The following is a 22,213-nucleotide window of genomic DNA, read 5'->3' as shown; positions in this document are numbered from 1 at the left end:
ACACGCGTGTGTAGGCAAGCAAGTGGGCAAACCTGTGTGTGTGTGTGTGTATTTATGGGCACTCTAGTAGTATGCCAGCTTGTTCTACTGTCATTGTCTGTTTCTCCTCTAACAAACTCCCCTCCCTTCTCTCTCTTTCAGTCCATCATGGAACAGTTCAACCCCTGCTTGCGGAACTTCGTTGCCATGGGGAAGAGCTATGAGAAGGCCCTATCCAGTGAGTGTTCTATTCTTCTTCTCCTCTAATCTGGTTCTGTGGCCTGTTCTTCTCTTCTCTGTTTGTCATCTGTTCCTCACCTCGCTCTCTCTTTCTCCTGCTCTGACTCTCTCCCTCTCCTCTCCTTCCACTCCTCTCCCTCTCCTCTCCAGGTCTAGGCAGCCAGTCACCAGCCTCCTGCTCTCACTCTCTCCTCTCCTCCCACTCCTCTCCCTCTCCTCTACTTCCACTCCTCTCCCTCTCCTCTCCAGGTCTAGGCAGCCAGTCACCAGCCTCCTGCTCTCACTCTCTCCTCTCCTCCCACTCCTCTCCCTCTCCTCTCCTTCCACTCCTCTCCCTCTCCTCTCCAGGTCTAGGCAGCCAGTCACCAGCCTCCTGCTCTCACTCTCTCCTCTCCTCTCCTCCCACTCCTCTCCCTCTCCTCTCCAGGTCTAGGCAGCCAGTCACCAGTCTTCTTTGTGCCGTCTCATTTAAAGAAAGAGATGATATTTCTCATCCTGACACCGTAGCAGTCACACAGCCAGTCTTATCATCTGGTCTGCAACCTCTGGCACAGCCTCAGGAGTGAGGATGTTTCCCAAACGGTATCCTGTTCCCTACATAGTGCACTACTTTAGCTCAGAGGGAATAGGGTGTTGTTTGGGACTCAGACAGAGAGGTGTGTTGCAGAGCAGCAGTACACTCAACGCCTGGGTCCTAATCAGAGCAGAGCAGCAGTACAATCGACAGCTGGGTCCTAATCAGAGCAGAGATGGAGCACTGTGTACCTCTGGTGGAGTGATAGACAGTTCACTATAAAAGATCTGATAGACAATGGAAGTGTGTGTGTGTGTTAGCTCACTCTTTGGTTTTACTAAAGAGGTTTAGGAGAGCAGACGAGTACAGATGGACTTATCACACAGAGGACAGAGTGTAGTTGAACCTAACTTGCTCAGATATCTCTCACTTTGTACCGTAGGTCAGGTCTGTCAACACCCCCAATACACACCACTGACACAAGAACACATTAGCTGACAGAATAGTCTATCACTGTCTCCTCAACACTGAATATATCCAGATAACTTGGTGGGACAATAATACATGAAGGAGTCTGCCCTCTGCAGTGGGATAATGACCCATGAAGGAGTCTGCCCTCTGCAGTGGGATAATGACCCATGAAGGAGTCTGCCCTCTGCAGTGGGATAATAACCCATGAAGGAGTCTGCCCTCTGCTGTGGGTTGGTGGGTCAGGGGGGTGTAGCTCCTCCTCTGACTGGCTGATCTCTGACCACCCCCCCCCCCCCCCCCCCCCCTTCACCCCATGCCAGTTGATCTGTTCTTGGTAGGCTGGGCAGGTCTAATAGGGAGACCTGGAGGATTGGTCCAGGCCAGTTGATCTGTTCTTGGTAGGCTGGGCAGGTCTAATAGGGAGACCTGGAGGATTGGTCCAGGCCAGTTGATCTGTTCTTGGTAGGCTGGACAGGTCTAATAGGGAGACCTGGAGGATTGGCCCAGGCCAGTTGATCTGTTCTTGGTAGGCTGGGCAGGTCTAATAGGGAGACCTGGAGGATTGGTCCAGGCCAGTTAGGCCATTAAGAGGTGAGTGAAGAGGAGGGGGCGTGGGTGGACACATGCTGTAAACCCATATGGTCGTGTTAGTCAGTAGTAAGTAACTAAGCTTTAGTCTGAGCCTCAACGGTCCATAGGGCAGGAGCCTGTCTTGTTTTTGTAATGTGAGGCAGCTTGGTGTACAAGTTCACCCCCTGGAAAGGACTCTTCTGTTGGCTGGGGAATGGGGACTGGGGACTGGGGACTGGGGGCGGGACTGGGACTGGGGACTGGGACTGGGACTGGGGGCTGGGGCTATAGGAGTCCATTTAGAATTCTGCATGTCAAGGGAGTTGCATCATAACCCTGAGGTAGATGGTGTCCTCTCTCTAAGGTAGCTAGGAAGTGGTGGATCACTACCCTGTCTGACCCTTCTCTCCCCACCCACTGTCTGCTGCCCAGTTATAGACCCTAATCCTCTGGTCTGTCCCTCTTCATTACGTGGTTCCTGTCTGTCCCTCTACATTCTGTTGGTCCTGTCTGTCCCTCTACATTCTGTTGGTCCTGTCTGTCCCTCTACATTCTGTTGGTCCTGTCTGTCCCTCTACATTCTGTTGGTCCTGTCTGTCTCTCTACATTCTGTTGGTCCTGTCTGTCCCTCTACATTCTGTTGGTCCTGTCTGTCCCTCTACATTCTGTTGGTCCTGTCTGTCCCTCTACATTCTGTTGGTCCTGTCTGTCCCTCTACATTCTGTTGGTCCTGTCTGTCCCTCTACATTCTGTTGGTCCTGTCTGTCCCTCTACATTCTGTTGGTCCTGTCTGTCCCTCTACATTCTGTTGGTCCTGTCTGTCCCTCTACATTCTGTTGGTCCTGTCTGTCCCTCTACTTTCTGTTGGTCCTGTCTGTCCCTCTACATTCTGTTGGTCCTGTCTGTCCCTCTACATTCTGTTGGTCCTGTCTGTCCCTCTACATTCTGTTGGTCCTGTCTGTCCCTCTACATTCTGTTGGTCCTGTCTGTCCCTCTACATTCTGTTGGTCCTGTCTGTCCCTCTACATTCTGTTGATCCTGTCTGTCCCTCTACATTCTGTTGGTCCTGTCTGTCCCTCTACATTCTGTTGGTCCTGTCTGTCCCTCTACATTCTGTTGGTCCTGTCTGTCCCTCTCCATTACGTGGGTACTGTCTGTCCCTCTACATTCTGTTGGTCCTGTCTGTCCCTCTACATTCTGTTGGTCCTGTCTGTCCCTCTACATTCTGTTGGTCCTGTCTGTCCCTCTACATTCTGTTGGTCCTGTCTGTCCCTCTACATTCTGTTGGTCCTGTCTGTCCCTCTACATTCTGTTGGTCCTGTCTGTCCCTCTACATTCTGTTGGAAAGAAGTAAAGTAACTCATCTTATCTACTCCAACACACACACACTGCCCACTATTAGCTGTGTGTTGATGCGGGCGCGCACACACACACACACACACACACACACACACACACACACACACACACACACACTGCCCACTATTAGCTGTGTGTTGAAGAGGGCGTGCGCACACACACACACACACACACACACACACACACACACACTGCCCACTATTAGCTGTGTGTTGAAGAGGGCGTGCGCACACACACACACACACACACACACACACACACACACACACACACACACACACACACACACACTGCCCACTATTAGCTGTGTGTTGAAGAGGGCGTGCGCACACACACACACACACACACACTGCCCACTATTAGCTGTGTGTTGAAGAGGGCGTGCGCACACACACACACACACACACACACACACAAAACCCCCCCTGCAGACACAAATATATATTGACATTTATATCAACACTCCCACATAATCAGACTGAGCATTTCAGTGGCAAAAGGAAATAAAGTATTACATATATATATTGTTATTGTCATGAAATAAACAGAGATTTATTAGACACTCAGTGATGATACAAAAATCAAATGAAAACACTACATGGGGGCTTGAAACTAGAAAAGGCCTGTTACTAATCAATCACCCTTAAAGAGTTAACAAACCTACTCCATCCTCATCTGATCTCTACTGTCAATCAATACAGCTAATACCAACCAGTGCTCCAGCTCTTCCACAAGGCAGGCTGTAACTTCCAATCCAGAACAATCTGAACCCAGATCCCCCTACCGGCTGTGCTGGGCTGGGCTGGGCTGGATATGGCAAGTGAGGGGTTGTTCAGGCGGACCAGAGTTAGCCACCGCTGCCAGCCAATCAGTCAGCCAGTCAGCCAGCCAGCCAGTCAGCCAGCCAGTCAGCCAGCCAGTCAGCCAGCCAGTCAGCCAGTCAGCCAGTCAGTCAGCCAGTCAGTCAGCCAGTCAGCCAGTCAGTCAGCCAGTCAGTCAGCCAGTCAGTCAGCCAGTCAGTCAGCCAGTCAGTCAGCCAGTCAGCCAGCCAGTCAGTCAGTGATGATGGATAGTGGGCTGGTTTGTTCATGTTCAGTCAGACTCGGGGCCAGAGTTGGCCACTGCTTCTGTCAGCCTGTTTGGGGAGCAGCAGGTTGGCAGGCAACAGTGGTGTCTGACTTTGACCCACTCTGGTTCTCACTTCTCACAGACTGTCAGTCCCATGTGAGTGTTGACAGCCACAGCAGAGGTCTGGTCTAGGTTGAATCCAGCTAGCTGCACTAGACAGCCCATAATAACACGCTGTTCAGGATCCAGCTAGCTGCACTACACAGCCCATAATAACTAGTTGTTCAGGATCCAGCTAGCTGCACTACACAGCCCATAATAACTAGTTGTTCAGGATCCAGCTAGCTGCACTACACAGCCCATAATAACTAGTTGTTCAGGATCCAGCTAGCTGCACTACACAGCCCATAATAACACGCTGTTCAGGATCCAGCTAGCTGCACTACACAGCCCATAATAACTAGTTGTTCAGGATCCAGCTAGCTGCACTAGGACAGCCCATAATAACTAGTTGTTCAGGATCCAGCTAGCTGCACTAGGACAGCCCATAATAACTAGTTGTTCAGGATCCAGCTAGCTGCACTACACAGCCCATAATAACTAGTTGTTCAGGATCCAGCTAGCTGCACTAGGACAGCCCATAATAACTAGTTGTTCAGGATCCAGCTAGCTGCACTACACAGCCCATAATAACTAGTTGTTCAGGATCCAGCTAGCTGCACTAGGACAGCCCATAATAACTAGTTGTTCAGGATCCAGCTAGCTGCACTACACAGCCCATAATAACATGTTGTTCAGGATCCAGCTAACTGCACTAGACAGCCCATAATAACATGTTGTTCAGGATCCAGCTAGCTGCACTAGACAGCCCATAATAACATGTTGTTCAGGATCCAGCTAGCTGCACTAGGACAGCCCATAATAACATGTTGTTCAGGATCCAGCTAGCTACTGTAGCATTGTCCTCTCTCTCTCTCTCTCTCTCTCTCTCTCTCTCTCTCTCTCTCTCTCTCTCTCTCTCTCTCTCTCTCTACGAGACACACCATTACTACTGTAGCATTGTCCTCTCTCTACATGAGACACACCATTACTACTGTAGCATTGTCCTCTCTCTACATGAGACACACCATTACTCTCTATAGCATCGTCTTCTCTCTCGACGTGAGGATGTGTGCGAACACTTCTATGTGTGCATCTTTATAGGCCACGGACCCTGATCTCATGCTGTTCTTCCTCTGTCCCCAGATGTGACGTTTGCTGCTAAGGGCTACTTTGATGCCCTGGTGAGGATGGGAGAGCTAGCCAGTGAGAGCCAGGGATCCAAGGACATGGGTGAGTAGTAGCCAATCAGCTGTCAGGATGTTGGGTCCCGCCTGTCCATTGGACCTAAAGGGGTATTCAGTGCTGGCCAATGCTTGTCTTAGTGTTTGTACTGTAAGTCCGTTTGTCCGTGTCTATCAGCTGCTACATATCTCTTTCCCTTCTCTGGAACTAAAGGGGGCTGTTAACTGGGCTCTCCTGCTGGCCAACACACACACAGTCACTTCCTGTGTTTGTGTCACAGTAATGTCAGGTCTGTAGAGAGACGACCCAGTCTTTGTTTTCCACGCAGGCAGCGTTGTGGGGTCACTCCTACACTCTAAAATGAAAAGCTTCCTGGAAGATCCTTTAGGGGTTCTTCAAATTGAACTGTGGGGGAACCTCTCAGTTCCTCAAATATCCCCCTTAATGGTTCCTCAAAGAACCCCCTTAATGGTTCCTCAAAGAACCCCCTTAATGGTTCCTCAAATATCCCCCTTAATGGTTCCTCAAATATCCCCCTTAATGGTTCCTCAAATAACCCCCTTAATGGTTCCTCAAAGAACCCCCTTAATGGTTCCTCAAAGAACCCCTTTAATGGTTCCTCAAAGAACCCCTTTAATGGTTCCTCAAAGAACCCCTTTAATGGTTCCTCAAAGAACCCCCTTAATGGTTCCTCAAAGAACCCCCTTAATGGTTCCTCAAAGAACCCCCTTAATGGTTCCTCAAAGAACCCCTATAATGGTTCCTCAAAGAACCCCCTTAATGGTTCCTCAAAGAACCCCCTTAATGGTTCCTCAAAGAACCCCCTTAATGGTTCCTCAAAGAACCCCTTTAATGGTTCCTCAAAGAACCCCTTTAATGGTTCCTCAAAGAACCCCCTTAATGGTTCCTCAAAGAACCCCCTTAATGGTTCCTCAAAGAACCCCCTTAATGGTTCCTCAAAGAACCCCCTTAATGGTTCCTCAAAGAACCCCTATAATGGTTCCTCAAAGAACCCCCTTAATGGTTCCTCAAAGAACCCCCTTAACCCCCCTTCTTTTTTTTTTACCCACCACTATTATTATTACTAATATGCATAACAATAACAGAATATTTGAGTGTTATGATTGTAGTGTAGAAGCAGAATTAAAAAATGTAAATATGAGGTAAACTCCCAGCAGAACTCCAAGTTCAATCAGTTTCTCCTCTGGCATGTTAATGTGTTGATGTCCTTTGCCTCCACAGCCAGAATGATTTGTCAGTGCATGATGATGGAACAGGTTTCCAGTTCTATTCATCAGCGATGTAGGGAGGGTGAAGTCTGAGAAAACAAAAATATGAATTATACAGATGAGTAACAAAACGTGCACATGACTGTATTCAAACCTTGTTATTTGTAGTAAATGAAAACATTGTTCACTTTTGACTGGTTTTCATACACACGTCTTGTCCGTAACGTAGAGACCTCTGGGATCTTCGTTGAAGAGGTCAGAGAGGAGGAAGAGGACTGCTGCTAGAAGGTTTTAGAGAAACCATTCATGCAAATGTAATGATAATGTAATGCAGATCACATGTAGGTTATGTGACAAACCAATACCATTTGTACATATCTTTGTGTGCCTTCTCGTCAGTACTCAAATCAAATCAAATGTATTTATATAGCCCTTCGTACATCAGCTGATATCTCAAAGTGCTGTACAGAAACCCAGCCTAAAACCCCAAACAGCAAGCAATGCAGGTGTAGAAGCACGGTGGCTAGGAAAAACTCCCTAGAAAGGCCAAAACCTAGGAAGAAACCTAGAGAGGAACCAGGCTATGTGGGGTGGCCAGTCCTCTTCTGGCTGTGCCGGGTGGATATACTCCTACAGACACATAAGTGGGCCGTTCAGTCATCTGCACCTATAGCCTTCAACATATTCTTATTTCTTTGTTGATTAACATCCTTTGAAATGGGTCCATTTTCTGATTATAAAGAATTTTAAAAGGGAGAAAGTGCCCGACCAACGCAGGGAGAAAGTGCCCGACCAACGCAGGGAGAAAGTGCCCGACCAACGCAGGGAGAAAGTGCCCGACCAACGCAGGGAGAAAGTGCCCGACCAACGCAGGGAGAAAGTGCCCGACCAACGCAGGGAGAAAGTGCCCGACCAACGCAGGGAGAAAGTGCCCGACCAACGCAGGGAGAAAGTGCCCGACCAACGCAGGGAGAAAGTGCCCGACCAACGCAGGGAGAAAGTGCCCGACCAACGCAGGGAGAAAGTGCCCGACCAACGCAGGGAGAAAGTGCCCGACCAACACAGCCATTTGACAAATATGAAATGATAGATGATATCATCATAAAATAATATCAATTTAGATCAGACGAGCTGGAGGTCGACCGATTTATGATTTTTCATAGCAGATACTGATTATTGGAGGACCAAAAAAAGCCAATACCGATGAATCAGGCGTTTTATTCATTTATTATTCATATATATTTTTGTAATAATGACAATTACAACAATACTGAATGAACACTTTTATTTTAACTTAATATAATAGATACAAATCAATTTAGTCTCAAATAAATAATGAAGCATGTTCAATTTGGTTTAAATAATGCAAAAACAAAGTGTTGGAGAAGAAAGTAAAAGTGCAATATGTGCCATGTAAGAAAGCTGACGTTTCAGTTCCTTGCTCAGAACAAGAGAACATATGAAAGCTGGTGGTTCCTTTTAACATGAGTCTTCAATATTCCAAGGTAAGAAGTTTTAGGTTGTAGTTATTATAGGACTATTTCTCTCTATACCATTTGTATTTCATATACCTTTGACTATTGGATGTTCTTATAGGCACTTCAGTCTTGCCAGCCTAATCTCAGGAGTTGATAGGCTTGAAGTCATAAACAGCGCTGTGCATCCCAGCATTGCTAAGAGCTGCTGGCAAACCAGGAAAGTGCTGTTTGAATGAATGCTTACGAGCCTGCTGCTGCCTACCACCGCTCAGTCAGACTGCTATATCAAATCATAGACTTAATTATAATAAACACACAGATTACATTTTGGTCATTAATATGGTCAAATCCGGAAACTATCATTTTGAAAACAAAACGTTTATTCTTTCAGTGAAATACGGAACCGTTCCGTATTTTATCTAACGGGTGGCATCCATCAGTCTAAATATTACTGTTACATTGTACAACCTTCAATGTTATGTCATAATTATGTACAATTCTGGCAAATGAATTACGCTCTTTGTTAGGAAGGAGCCAGGCGGCCCAAACTGTTGCATATACCCTGACTCTCCTTGCAGAACGTAAGAGAAGTGACACAATTTCCCATGTTAATATTGCCTGCTAACATGTATTTCTTTTAACTAAATATGCAGGTTTAAAATACACTGCTCAAAAAAATAAAGGGAACACTAAAATAACACATCCTAGATCTGAATGAATGAAATATTCTTATTAAATAATTTTTTCTTTACATAGTTGAATGTGCTGACAACAAAATCACACAAAAATGATCAATGGAAGTCAAATTTATCAACCCATGGAGGTCTGGATTTGGAGTCACACTCAAAATTAAAGTGGAAAACCACACTACAGGCTGATCCAACTTTAATGTAATGTCCTTAAAACAAGTCAAAATGAGGCTCAGTAGTGTGTGTGGCCTCCACGTGCCTGTATGACCTCCCTACAATGCCTGGGCATGCTCCTGATGAGGTGGCGGATGGTCTCCTGAGGGATCTCCTCCCAGACCTGGACTAAAGCATCCGCCAACTCCTGGACAGTCTGTGGTGCAATGTGGCGTTGGTGGACGGAGTGAGACATGATGTCCCAGAAGTGCTCAATTGGATTCAGGTCTGGGGAACGGGCGGGCCAGTCCATAGCATCAATGCCTTCCTCTTGCAGGAACTGCAGACACACTCCAGCCACATGAGGTCTAGCATTGTCTTGCATTAGGAGGAACCCAGGGCCAACCACACCAGCATATGTGGGGTCTCACAAGGGGTCTGAGGATCTAATCTCGGTACCTAATGGCAGTCAGGCGACCTCTGGTGAGCACATGGAGGGATGTGCTTTGATTAGATTTTGCTGTGCTTTGATGTCACAGAAGTGTGATTGACTTGGAGTTACATTGTGTTGTTTAAGTGTTCCCTTTATTTTTTTGAGCAGTGTATATACTTGTGTGTTGATTTTAAGAAAGGCATTGATGTTTATGGTTAGGTTTAATGACCGTTCTTTTTTCGCGAATGCGCTTATTAAATCATCACCCGTTTGGTGAAGTAGGCTGTGATTCGATGATAAATTACCAGGCACCGCATCGATTATATGCAACGCAGGACAAGCTAGATAAACTAGTAATATCATCAACCATGTGTAGTTAACTAGTGATTATGTGAAGATTGTTTTTTATAAGATAAGTTTAATGCTAGCTAGTACCTTACCTTGGCTCCTTGTTGCACTCGCGTAACAGGTGGTCAGCCTGCCACGCAGTCTCCTCGTGGAGTGCAATGTAATCAGCGTCTAAATTTCAGATTACTGATTGTTATGAACTTGAAATCGACCCTAATTAATCGTCCATTCAGATGAATCGGTCGACCTCTAATACAAGCAGAAACCCTTAACTGGACATAGGATGTCACTTTTGACCAGGGCCCTATGGGTAATGAGGTGCCATTTTCAACTCGCACCTTGTCAACGTGGAGGAGACCGATGTATGATGAGGATAGAGAAGGAGAGAGAAAGAGGAGACCGATGTATGATGAGGATAGAGAAGGAGAGAGAAAGAGGAGACCGATGTATGATGAGGATAGAGAAGGAGCGAGAAAGAGGAGACCGATGTATGATGAGGATAGAGAAGGAGAGAGAAAGAGGAGACCGATGTATGATGAGGATAGAGAGAGAAAGAGGAGACCGATGTATGATGAGGATAGAGGAGGAGAGAGAAAGAGGAGACCGATGTATGATGAGGATAGAGAAGGAGAGAGAGAGGAGACCGATGTATGATGAGGATAGAGAAGGAGAGAGAAAGAGGAGACCGATGTATGATGAGGATAGAGAAGGAGAGAGAAAGAGGAGACCGATGTATGATGAGGATAGAGAAGGAGAGAGAAAGAGGAGACCGATGTATGATGAGGATAGAGAAGGAGAGAGAAAGAGGAGACCGATGTATGTTGAGGATAGAGAAGGAGAGAGAAAGAGGAGACCGATGTATGATGAGGATAGAGAAGGAGAGAGAAAGAGGAGACCGATGTATGATGAGGATAGAGGAGGAGAGAGAAAGAGGAGACCGATGTATGATGAGGATAGAGAAGGAGAGAGAAAGAGGAGACCGATGTATGATGAGGATAGAGGAGGAGAGAGAAAGAGGAGACCGATGTATGATGAGGATAGAGAAGGAGAGAGAAAGAGGAGACCGATGTATGATGAGGATAGAGAAGGAGAGAGAAAGAGGAGACCGATGTATGATGAGGATAGAGAAGGAGAGAGAGAGAGCGAAAGGCGACGTCCTCTGCAAATTAGATTTCAAAAAGTCATTTCATTTTGTGACAGACAGCAGCTTGGTGGATTTGATTCAGCTCAGAGGGTGTGTGTGTGTGTGTGTGTGTGTGTGTGTGTGTGTGTGTGTGTGTGTGTGTGTGTGTGTGTGTGAGTGTGTGTGTGCTTGCGTGTCTCCTTCCTTGTGTTCTGGTCCATTTATAAAGGTCTACAGATCCACAAGTTGACAGGAGCTGCTGCCCTCAGATACAATAGTTGCCGTGGCAACAGCTGGCGGTCCCGATGTTTTATCTCCACTCTGGGGACATCAGTCTCTGTGAAGACATCAGTGTCTGTGATAGGATTCTCCTCTCCTTGATCCATGAACAACAAGCTGTTTATTCTGACAGGTTTTCATGGCTCTGTTCTGTAGGGGTGTAGTAGGACAGCTGGGGGGTGTTCTGTAGTAGGACAGCTGGGGGGGGGGGGGTGTTCTGTAAGGTGCGTAGTTGGGGCTTCCCTGAGCTAATCAGTCAGCCAGAGGGAAAGACATGAAAGTGATGTGTGGATGTTTTATTCAGTAAAAGAGCTTTTCATTTAACATTTACACGTTAGTCATTTAGCAGACGCTCTTATCCAGAGAGACGTACAGTTAGTTCATCTTCTGAAGAGGGCTAGGTGAGACAACCACATATCTGTCATAGTAAGTACATTTTTCCTCAGTAGCTATCAGTACAGTCAGCTCTAGTGGGGGAAAGTGGGAGTGTTAGTTCATGAAAGGTATGTTTTTGTGGGGGAGGGTAAGGAGGGAGGGAGGGAGGGAGGGGGGGGGGGTTGCTGTGGGATTTTCCACACCACACACACAGCCCTGAGCCCTGAGAGGTTTCCCATTGACTTCAAGGTGTTAACATGTGTGGGAATCAGACCATATCTCATATCATTTACCCAGCTCAGACCCTCTACAGGAACACGATGTCTGTCCCATAGAGGTGTGTCTTTCTCCAGGATAGCTATGTGTGTGAAACCGATCCCCCTCTTCTCCATAGATTTTCTCAACAGATTAAACTATATATTTGAAATTATTAATTCCTGTGTGTGCGTGTGTGTGTGCGTGTGTGTGTGTGTGTGTGTGCGTGTGTGTGTGCGTGTGTGTGTGTGTGCGTGTGAAATCAGTGTGAATAATTCCAACACATCAACATGTTTTTGATAATAACACTACGTAACTGTTGTTCCAATTTCTACTCTTCCATACTACGTGTAGACCACACCCACTTTCCCCTGTAGTTGTAGCTCCCTCTAGGTAGACCACACCCACTTTCCCCTGTAGTTGTAACTCCCTCTAGGTAGACCACACCCACTTTCCCCTGTAGTTGTAACTCCCTCTAGGTAGACCACACCCACTTTCCCCTGTAGTTGTAGCTCCCTCTCTAGGTAGACCACACCCACTTTCCCCTGTAGTTGTAACTCCCTCTAGGTAGACCACACCCACTTTCCCCTGTAGTTGTAGCTCCCTCTCTAGGTAGACCACACCCACTTTCCCCTGTAGTTGTAGCTCCCTCTAGGTAGACCACACCTACTTTCCCCAGTAGTTGTAGCTCTCTCTCTAGGTAGACCACACCCACTTTCCCCTGTAGTTGTAGCTCCCTCTCTCTCTAGGTAGACCACACCCACTTTCCCCTGTAGTTGTAGCTCCCTCTCTCTAGGTAGACCACACCCACTTTCCCCTGTAGTTGTAGCTCCCTCTAGGTAGACCACACCCACTTTCCCCTGTAGTTGTAGCTCCCTCTCTAGGTTGACCACACCCACTTTCCCCTGTAGTTGTAGCTCCCTCTAGGTAGACCACACCCACTTTCCCCTGTAGTTGTAGCTCTCCCTCTAGGTAGACCACACCCACTTTCCACTGTAGTTGTAGCTCGCTCTCTCTTTAGGTAGACCACACCCACTTTCTCTTGTAGTTGTAGCTCTCTCTATGTAGACCACACCCACTTTCCCCTGTAGTTGTAGCTCTCTCTATGTAGACCACACCCACTTTCCCCTGTAGTTGTAGCTCTTTCTCTCTTTAGGTAGACCACACCCACATTCACTTGTAGTTGTATCTCTCCCTCCCTCTCTAGGTAGACCACACCCACTTTCTCCTGTAGTTGTAGCTCCATCTCTAGGTAGACCACACCCACTTTCTCTTGTAGTTGTATCTCTCCTCACTCTCTAGGTAGACCACACCCACTTTCCCCTGTAGTCTTAGCTCTCTCTAGGTAGACCACACCCACTTCCCCTGTAGTTGTAGCTCTCTCTCGGTAGAACACACCCACTTTCCCCTGTAGTTGTAGCTCTTTCTCTCTTTAGGTAGACCACACCCACATTCACTTGTAGTTGTACCTCTCCCTCTCTCTGGGTAGACCACACCCATTTCCCCCTCTAGTTGTAGCTCTCCCGCTCTCTAGGTAGACCACACCCACTTTCTCCTATAGCTGTAGCTCTCTTTCTCTAGGTAGACCACACCCACTTCCCCCTGTAGTTGTAGCTCTCCCCCTCTCTAGGTAGACCACACCCACTTTCTCCTCTAGTTTTAGCTTTCTCTCCAGGTAGACCACACCCACTTTCCCCTGTAGTTGTAGCTCTCTCTCTCTAGGTAGACCACACCCACTTTCCCCTGTTGTAGCTCTCTCTCTCTAGGTAGACCATACCCACTTTCTCCTGTAGTTGTAGCTCTCTCTCTCTCTCTCTCTAGGTAGACCACACCCACTTTCCCCTGTAGTTGTAGCTCTCTCTCTAGGTAGACCACACCCACTTTCTCCTGTAGTTGTAGCTCTCTCTCTAGGTAGACCACACCCATTTCCCCTGTAGTTGTAGCTCTCTCTAGGTAGACCACACCCACTTTCTCCTGTAGTTGTATCTCTCCTTCCCTCTCTAGGTAGACCACACCCACTTTCCCCTGTTGTTGTAGCTCTCTCTCTCTAGGGAGACACCCACAGTCAGAGGTGAGGCTCCTCATGCTAGGTGTTTCCTGTTCCACTGCTACAGGGGAGTAGAGCATCAACAAGGCCTGTAACAGCATGTTTGTTCTTCACTCTCTCTCTGGAGTGTCTGTGGCTGGTGTGTGTCCAGGTGTGTATGTGTGTGTTACGCTGTGGTACGTCGACTGCCTGGGGGTGATCTGTATTTTTCAGTGTGTGTTTAGTGGCTGTTAGTCTGTTAAAGCCATTGGGTTCATTATGAGACTGACTGTAAATGGTTCCACCTACACATCTGAGACGAGGCAGCTTTTACTGTCATCCTTTCTCTCTCCTCGCTGTCTCTCTCGCTGTCTCTCTCGCTGTCTCTCTCGCTGTCTCTCTCGCTGTCTCTCTCGCTGTCTCTCTCGCTGTCTCTCTCGCTGTCTCTCTCGCTGTCTCTGTCTCTCTCTCCTCTCTCCCTCCTCTCTCTCTCTCTGTCTCTCTCTCTGTCTCTCTGTCTGTCTCTCTCTCTGTCTCTCTCATTATGCTTGAAGCGTGTACTTAAACTGCTTTCAGAGATAATGTTCTGTCATTATGCTTAAAGCGTGTATTTGTCTTTGAGAGATAATGTTCTGTCATGCCATTTTATTATCAGAACATCAGATATTCCACAGGTTGATTCCGTACAGGTTTCATTACATTGACATTATATCATCATATAAACTATAGTCCTCAGCTAAAACATAAATCTATGATAAATCATAGAATAATGTGACTTTGTGTGTGTGTGTGTGGTGTGTTGTGTGTGTGTGTGTGTGTGTGTGTGTGTGTGACTATATAGTGTGTGAGACGTTTGTGTGTGTATTCCCTGTGCCAAAGGAGACTGTGGTTCCTCCACCCCCACACACTCATTCCCCTCCTCGGCTTGGTCTAATCATCCCGTCACTCTCCCTTCCTCCCACTCACACACGCCATCTTTCTCCTTTCTTTCTTTCCCTCCTCCCAACTCTCTCCTGCCCTCGCTCCCACATCTCTTCTTTCTTCTTCTCTCTCCCTCCCCCAGCTTTCTTCTCCTCCTCCCCAGGTTCTCCCTCTCTTCTCTCCCTCCTCTCTTCTCTCCCTCCTCTCTTCTCTCCCTCCTCTCTTCTCTCCCTCCTCTCTTATCCCCATACCCAGGTTCTCCCTCTTCTCTCTCTCTTCTCTCCCTCTCCAAGCTCCCTTCTCTCCCACATTTCTCTCCCTTTTTTTCTCCTCCTTCCATCCCTCTTCCATCCATGTCTTCCTCTCCTCCACTAACTCCCTCCTCTGTAGAAGTATATGCTTAACAGACACTTATAACAATGGTGGCTATTCCCATCCACATATCTCAGTCATAGTAAATACATGTTTCCTCAGTAAAGTAGCTTTCAGCCGAGTCGGAGCTAGTAAGAGGAGGGGAAACGGTCATGTTAAAATGCTGTGGGATTATTCAAGGTGCTCTTTGACGAGGTGGAGTTTCACTTGTTTTCACAAGATGGACTCTGCTGTTATTTATTATCAACTGAAGTGACACGCCATGTTTTAGTTTTATTTATTAGACTTTAGAAGCCAGCACAGAGCCTGTGGTTATGTCTCAAATAACACCCTATTCCCTATACAGTGCCCTACTTTTAACCAGGGCCCATAGGGTGCCATAGGGCTCAGGTTGAAAGTAGTGCACTATATAGGGTATAGGGTGTCATTTGGGACGCAATGTGTGTAATTTATGATGCTCAGTGAAATGCTGAGCTCCATTTCCACGGTATATCCCCCCTGCTCAGGTGAAGAGTTCAGAGCTCTTCTCTGCTCTGCTCTGCTCTGGGCTCGTCTCTCGGCCCTGCCAGCTGCCCTACATGGTTAGCCTCAGTTTCACTACATTCTGAAGCTATGAGACACACAGGATTAACCATACAAATAGAATTACTAGATTGGGTAATTAGCCTCTCAGTTGAGGGTACCTGTTCTAATAATACTATTTCTATGGGGTTCACCCCCTACATTGAGCCCTTTTTAAACTCCGACAATGGAGGTTTGATCTCATCCATTTGGTTTGAAGATCCAATGCAGATGTTTTGATCTCCATGTCTAATCATTTCTGGGTAACAATTAAGTATTTAATAGCTTCTTAGCAAAGAGAAATTTCACAAGCAAGAATTTTGCTCGGGCTGTGTGGGAGTGTTTTGAGTTGTGGAGGGGAAAATTAACTGTTATTGGCTGAGGTTTTGAACTGTCTTTTCTTATTGGTCTATTAACTCATTTACCCCATAGTGATGTCACCATGGAAGGCCAAAACTCCCTCCCACCAAACAGGCTGCTTTTTCAGGTGGTCTTTTCAAATGGCTCTTGTGCTAAAAGAGCATTCTAATTATTTGAACAATTTCACAGTATTTTTCCAACCTGTGTGGAAATATATATAAAACACAGGAAAAACTCAAATAAATGAACTGCACTGGGTCTTTTAATAAAGTTCTGTTTAAGGAAGGATTTGAAAGACGCTACACACACACAGCTAGAGGGATAGCTACAGTCTGCAGGGGACTAGGCCAGCTACAGTCTGCAGGGGACTAGGCCAGCTACAGTCTGCAGGGGACTAGGCCAGCTACAGTCTGTGGGGGGCTAGGCCAGCTACAGTCTGCGGGGAACTAGGCCAGCTACAGTCTGCGGGGGACTAGGCCAGCTACAGTCTGCAGGGGACTAGGCCAGCTACAGTCTGCAGGGGACTAGGCCAGCTACAGTCTGCGGGGGACTAGGCCAGCTACAGTCTGCGGGGGACTAGGCCAGCTACAGTCTGCGGGGGGCTAGGCCAGCTACAGTCTGCGGGGGGCTAGGCCAGCTACAGTCTGCGGGGGACTAGGCCAGCTACAGTCTGCGGGGGACTAGGCCAGCTACAGTCTGCGGGGGACTAGGCCAGCTACAGTCTGCGGGGGACTAGGCCAGCTACAGTCTGCGGGGGACTAGGCCAGCTACAGTCTGCGGGGGTCTAGGCCAGCTACAGTCTGCGGGGGACTAGGCCAGCTACAGTCTGCTGGGGACTAGGCCAGCTACAGTCTGCGGGGGACTAGGCCAGCTACAGTCTGCGGGCGACTAGGCCAGCTACAGTCTGCGGGCGACTAGGCCAGCTACAGTCTGCAGGGGACTAGGCCAGCTACAGCTCCACCTCAGTCCTCACATTCCAGGTCGACTAGTCAGAATACAACACAACTAGCAGACGCCTTGTTTCCCTCTTCACCAACTCCCATGACATTCTCTGTTTACTTTACCATCAGGGTCTAATCATGGAGGAATCAGCACACTGTTATGTACTGTGGGAAATCAGGGCTCAAGTACCGTAGCCTACCTAGTGGTTGGAGGGAGTAGCACGTAATCAACATCTAACATCCCTCAGTAATTACCAACCAGACCTGGGTTCAAATAATATTTGTTTTCTTTCAGTGTAGGATTGAGCCTACCTGATGTGATAGGACCAATGGAATAGTTCCCAAAGTGAAAGTGTCCTTCGGGAACTGGAACAGACAGGCTCAATAAAACCTGTCAAGTCATTTGAAAGAAAACAAATACTATTTGACACCTGACACCTTAAGTAGCATCTAACGGTGATTACCTTAGTAATGAAGAACACACACACACACTGTAATGAGGATGACACAGGGGAAATTAGGCATAAAAAGTGACTTAGCGTAATTGTTTTTTTTTAGGTTAATGGATAGGATGCAGCTACAGAGCCTTCAGAAAGTATTCACACCCCTTTACCCAGATCTTGTTGTGTTACAGCCTGAATTTAAAATGGATTCCATTTAGTTTTTGTGTCAGTGATCCATCCCTATTACTCCATAATGTCAAAGTGGAATTTTGTTTGTAGAGCATTTCTGAAATTCATAAAAAAAATGAAAAACTGAAATGTTTTGAGTGTAAGTATTCAACCCCTTTATGGCAAAAGCCTAGAGTTACAATGTGCTTAACAAATCACATGAGTTGTATGGACTCACTCTGTTTTCAATAATAGTGGTTAACATGATTTTTGAATGACTATCATTCTCTGTACCCTGCATATACAATTATCTGTGAGGTCCCTCAATTGAGGAGTGAATTTCAAGCACAGATTCAACCACAAAGACCAGGGAGGTTTTTTAAAAGCCTTGCAAAGAAGTGCACCAAATATCCCTTTGAGCACGGTGAAGTTATGAATTACACTTTGGATGATGTAGCAAAACACCCAGTCATTACAAAGATACAGGCGTCCTTCCTCCCTCAGTTGCCGGGGAGGAAGCTGCCCAGGGACTTCCCTATGAGGCCAATGGTGATTTTAATGGTTAGAGTTTAATGGTTGTGCTATTAGAACAGAGGATGGATAAACATTGTAGTTACTCCACAATATTAACCTAAATGACAGTGAAAAGGAAGACTGTACAGATAAAATGTATTGCTAAAAATGCATCCTGTTTACAACAAGGCACTTAATTTCTTTGCCACATTGTTGCAGTATTACTTTACTTTTTGTCCTGAATACAAAGTGTTATGTTTGGGGAAAATCCAACACATCACTGAGTACCGCTTCATATTTTCAAGCATGTTGGTGGGTGCATCATGTTATGGGTATGCTTGTCATTGGAAGGGCTAGGGAGTTTTTTAGGATAAAAAGAAACTGAATGCAGCTAAGCACAGGCAAAACCTGGTTGTTGTCTTTCCAACAGACACAAGGAGTTGAAATTCACTTTTCAGCAGGACAAAAACCTAAAAGACAAAGACAAATCTACACTGGGATGGCTTACCAAGATGACATTGCATGTTCGTGAGTGGCCTAGTTAAATTTTTGATTCAAATTGACTTGATCCATACATACTATGGCAAGACTTGTTCAGAGCTCCAATCGTTGATGGGGCCGACCAATCAGCTGCTTAGAATCCAGGAAGCCATTTCTTGAAATACACACATACAAACACATACCCAAACAAGCCCACCCCAAAACCTGCAAACTCCCAGTTTGCAACAACAAAAACCAACACGCATCCCCAGTTACATTGCCTTGCGAAAGTATTCGGCCCACTTGAACTTTGTGACCTTTTGCCACATTTCAGGCTTCAAACATAAAGATATAAAACTGTATTTTTTTGTGAAGAATCAACAACAAGTGGGACACAATCATGAAGTGGAATGACATTTATTTGATATTTCAAACTTTTTTAACAAATCAAAAACTGAAAAATTGGGCGTGCAAAATTATTCAGCCCCCTTAAGTTAATACTTTGTAGCGCCACCTTTTGCTGCGATTACAGCTGTAAGTCGCTTGGGGTATGTCTCTATCAGTTTTGCACATCGAGAGACTGAATTTTTTTCCCATTCCTCCTTGCAAAACAGCTCGGGCTCAGTGAGGTTGGATGGAGAGCATTTGTGAACAGCAGTTTTCAGTTCTTTCCACAGATTCTCGATTGGATTCAGGTCTGGACTTTGACTTGGCCATTCTAACACCTGGATATGTTTATTTTTGAACCATTCCATTGTAGATTTTGCTTTATGTTTTGGATCATTGTCTTGTTGGAAGACAAATCTCCGTCCCAGTCTCAGGTCTTTTGCAGACTCCATCAGGTTTTCTTCCAGAATGGTCCTGTATTCGGCTCCATCCATCTTCCCATCAATTTTAACCATCTTCCCTGTCCCTGCTGAAGAAAAGCAGGCCCAAACCATGATGCTGCCACCACCATGTTTGACAGTGGGGATGGTGTGTTCAGGGTGTTGAGCTGTGTTGCTTTTACGCCAAACATAACGTCTTGCATTGTTGCCAAAAAGTTCAATTTTGGTTTCATCTGACCAGAGCACCTTCTTCCACATGTTTGGTGTGTCTCCCAGGTGGCTTGTGGCAAACTTTAAACAACACTTTTTATGGATATCTTTAAGAAATGGCTTTCTTCTTGCCACTCTTCCATAAAGGCCAGATTTGTGCAATATACGACTGATTGTTGTCCTATGGACAGAGTCTCCCACCTCAGCTGTAGATCTCTGCAGTTCATCCAGAGTGATCATGGGCCTCTTGGCTGCATCTCTGATCAGTCTTCTCCTTGTATGAGCTGAAAGTTTAGAGGGACGGCCAGGTCTTGGTAGATTTGCAGTGGTCTGATACTCCTTCCATTTCAATATTATCGCTTGCACAGTGCTCCTTGGGATGTTTAAAGCTTGGGAAATCTTTTTGTATCCAAATCCGGCTTTAAACTTCTTCACAACAGTATCTCGGACCTGCCTGGTGTGTTCCTTGTTCTTCATGATGCTCTCTGCGCTTTTAACGGACCTCTGAGACTATCACAGTGCAGGTGCATTTATACGGAGACTTGATTACACACAGGTGGATTGTATTTATCATCATTAGTCATTTAGGTCAACATTGGATCATTCAGACATCCTCACTGAACTTCTGGAGAGAGTTTGCTGCACTGAAAGTAAAGGGGCTGAATAATTTTGCACGCCCAATTTTTCAGTTTTTGATTTGTTAAAAAAGTTTGAAATATCCAATAAATGTCGTTCCACTTCATGATTGTGTCCCACTTGTTGTTGATTCTTCACAAAAAAATACAGTTTTATATATTTATGTTTGAAGCCTGAAATGTGGCAAAAGGTCGCAAAGTTCAAGGTGGCCGAATACTTTCGCAAGGCACTGTACTAAACCCGTGATAGAGCGTCGGCAACCACAGTTACTAAACCCGTGATAGAGCGTCGGCAACCACAGTTACTAAACCCGTGATAGAGCGTCGGCAGCCACAGTTACTAAACCCGTGATAGAGCGTCGGCAACCACAGTTACTAAACCCATGATAGAGCGTCGCCAACCACAGTTACTAAACCCGTGATAGAGCGTCGGCAGCCACAGTTACTAAACCCGTGATAGAGCGTCGGCAACCACAGTTACTAAACCCATGATAGAGCGTCGCCAACCACAGTTACTAAACCCGTGATAGAGCGTCGCCAACCACAGTTACTAAACCCGTGATAGAGCGTCGGCAACCACAGTTACTAAACCCGTGATAGAGCGTCAGCAACCACATTTGCCGAACCCGTCACATCGTGAATCTGTACATTATATCCTTGTACAATCAAGTCCACCGCATAAGGCGGCGGTTCTGATTGTACATTTGCTTCAAAAACACCAAAGGATTATGGTCTGTGAAGACCAGTATAGGCAAGGCACTCTAGCCCACATATTCTTCAAAAAAATAGCAATAGCAAGGCTAGCAATAAAGCCAGCGTCTCTTGTTCAATGGTGGAGTACCTTGACTGACACGAGTTGAACTTACGGGAGAAGAAACTGACGGGCCGATCCACTCAGTCTTCATCTTCCTGTAAGAGAACCACACCCACCCCCACTATACTAGCATCTACCTCCAATTTAAAAGGTTTTTCAAAGTTGGGGCGGCAAGCACTGGGGCACTACAAAGTAGCGCTTTAGCGGACTCAAAAGCATAGTTACAGTCCTTGGACCACTTGAATGGTACCTTGGGACTAAGCAGAGAGGAAAGGGGAGATACTACTGTTGAGAAATTCTTACAGAATGTACGATAGTACCCTACCATCCTCAGGAATCTGCGCAACTGTCGGCGAGTCGTGGGAGCAGGAAAAGCAACAATTGCTTCCACTTTGCCAGTTACTGGGCGCACTTGACCTCGTCCCACCTGCTTCCCTAAGTAAGTCACAGTAGCCTTCCCAAACTCACACTTGGCCAAATTGAGGGTTAAAGAAGCATCCACCAACCTCTGAAACTTTTCAAATAGATTAATTAATCACCACATCGTCAAGGTCACATACCTCTTTCACTCCATCTACAGTCACATACCTCTTTTACTCCACCTACAGTCACATACCTCTTTACCTCCACCTACAGTCACATGCCTCTTTACCTCCACCTACAGTTACATACCTCTTTTACTCCACCTACAGTCACATCCCTCTTTCACTCCATCTACAGTCACATACCTCTTTTACTCCACCTACAGTCACATACCTCTTTACCTCCACCTACAGTCACATGCCTCTTTACCTCCACCTACAGTTACATACCTCTTTTACTCCACCTACAGTCACATACCTCTTTACCTCCACCTACAGTTACATACCTCTTTTACTCCACCTACAGTCACATACCTCTTTCACTCCACCTACAGTCACATACCTCTTTTACTCCACCTACAGTTACATACCTCTTTACCTCCACCTACAGTCACATACCTCTTTACCTCCACCTACAGTCACATGCCTCTTTCACTCCACCTACAGTCACATACCTCTTTCACTCCACCTACAGTCACATCCCTCTTTACCTCCACCTACAGTCACATACCTC

General features: G+C 46.3%; 1 protein-coding gene across 12 annotated transcripts in view; it reads left to right on the top strand.

The window, feature by feature from the left end:
• The window catches only part of LOC110487480 (BAR/IMD domain-containing adapter protein 2), a 132,171-nt gene that overhangs the window by 42,455 nt on the left and 67,503 nt on the right, over positions 1 to 22,213 (top strand). For 10 of the 12 annotated variants that reach the window (XR_016486096.1, XR_016486095.1, XR_016486097.1 and 7 more), the window contains exons 2-3: positions 142 to 217; positions 5,447 to 5,533. Coding sequence is in view for 8 of the 12 variants with exons in the window: in XM_090197541.1 (XP_090053667.1) it covers positions 142 to 217; positions 5,447 to 5,533 (163 nt within the window). In the remaining 4 variants the exon portion in view is untranslated. Of the gene's footprint in view, positions 1 to 141; positions 218 to 5,446; positions 5,534 to 13,092; positions 14,046 to 22,213 lie in introns of those variants that run through there. The other 2 variants (XR_016486098.1, XM_090197542.1) reach the window with 1 other exon arrangement.

The sequence above is a fragment of the Oncorhynchus mykiss genome, chromosome 13, assembly GCF_057628025.1.
Source record: "Oncorhynchus mykiss isolate SJ-2025 chromosome 13, ASM5762802v1, whole genome shotgun sequence".
In the NCBI taxonomy this organism is placed as follows: domain Eukaryota; kingdom Metazoa; phylum Chordata; class Actinopteri; order Salmoniformes; family Salmonidae; genus Oncorhynchus; species Oncorhynchus mykiss.
This window is presented reverse-complemented; position numbering and strand designations above follow the sequence as displayed.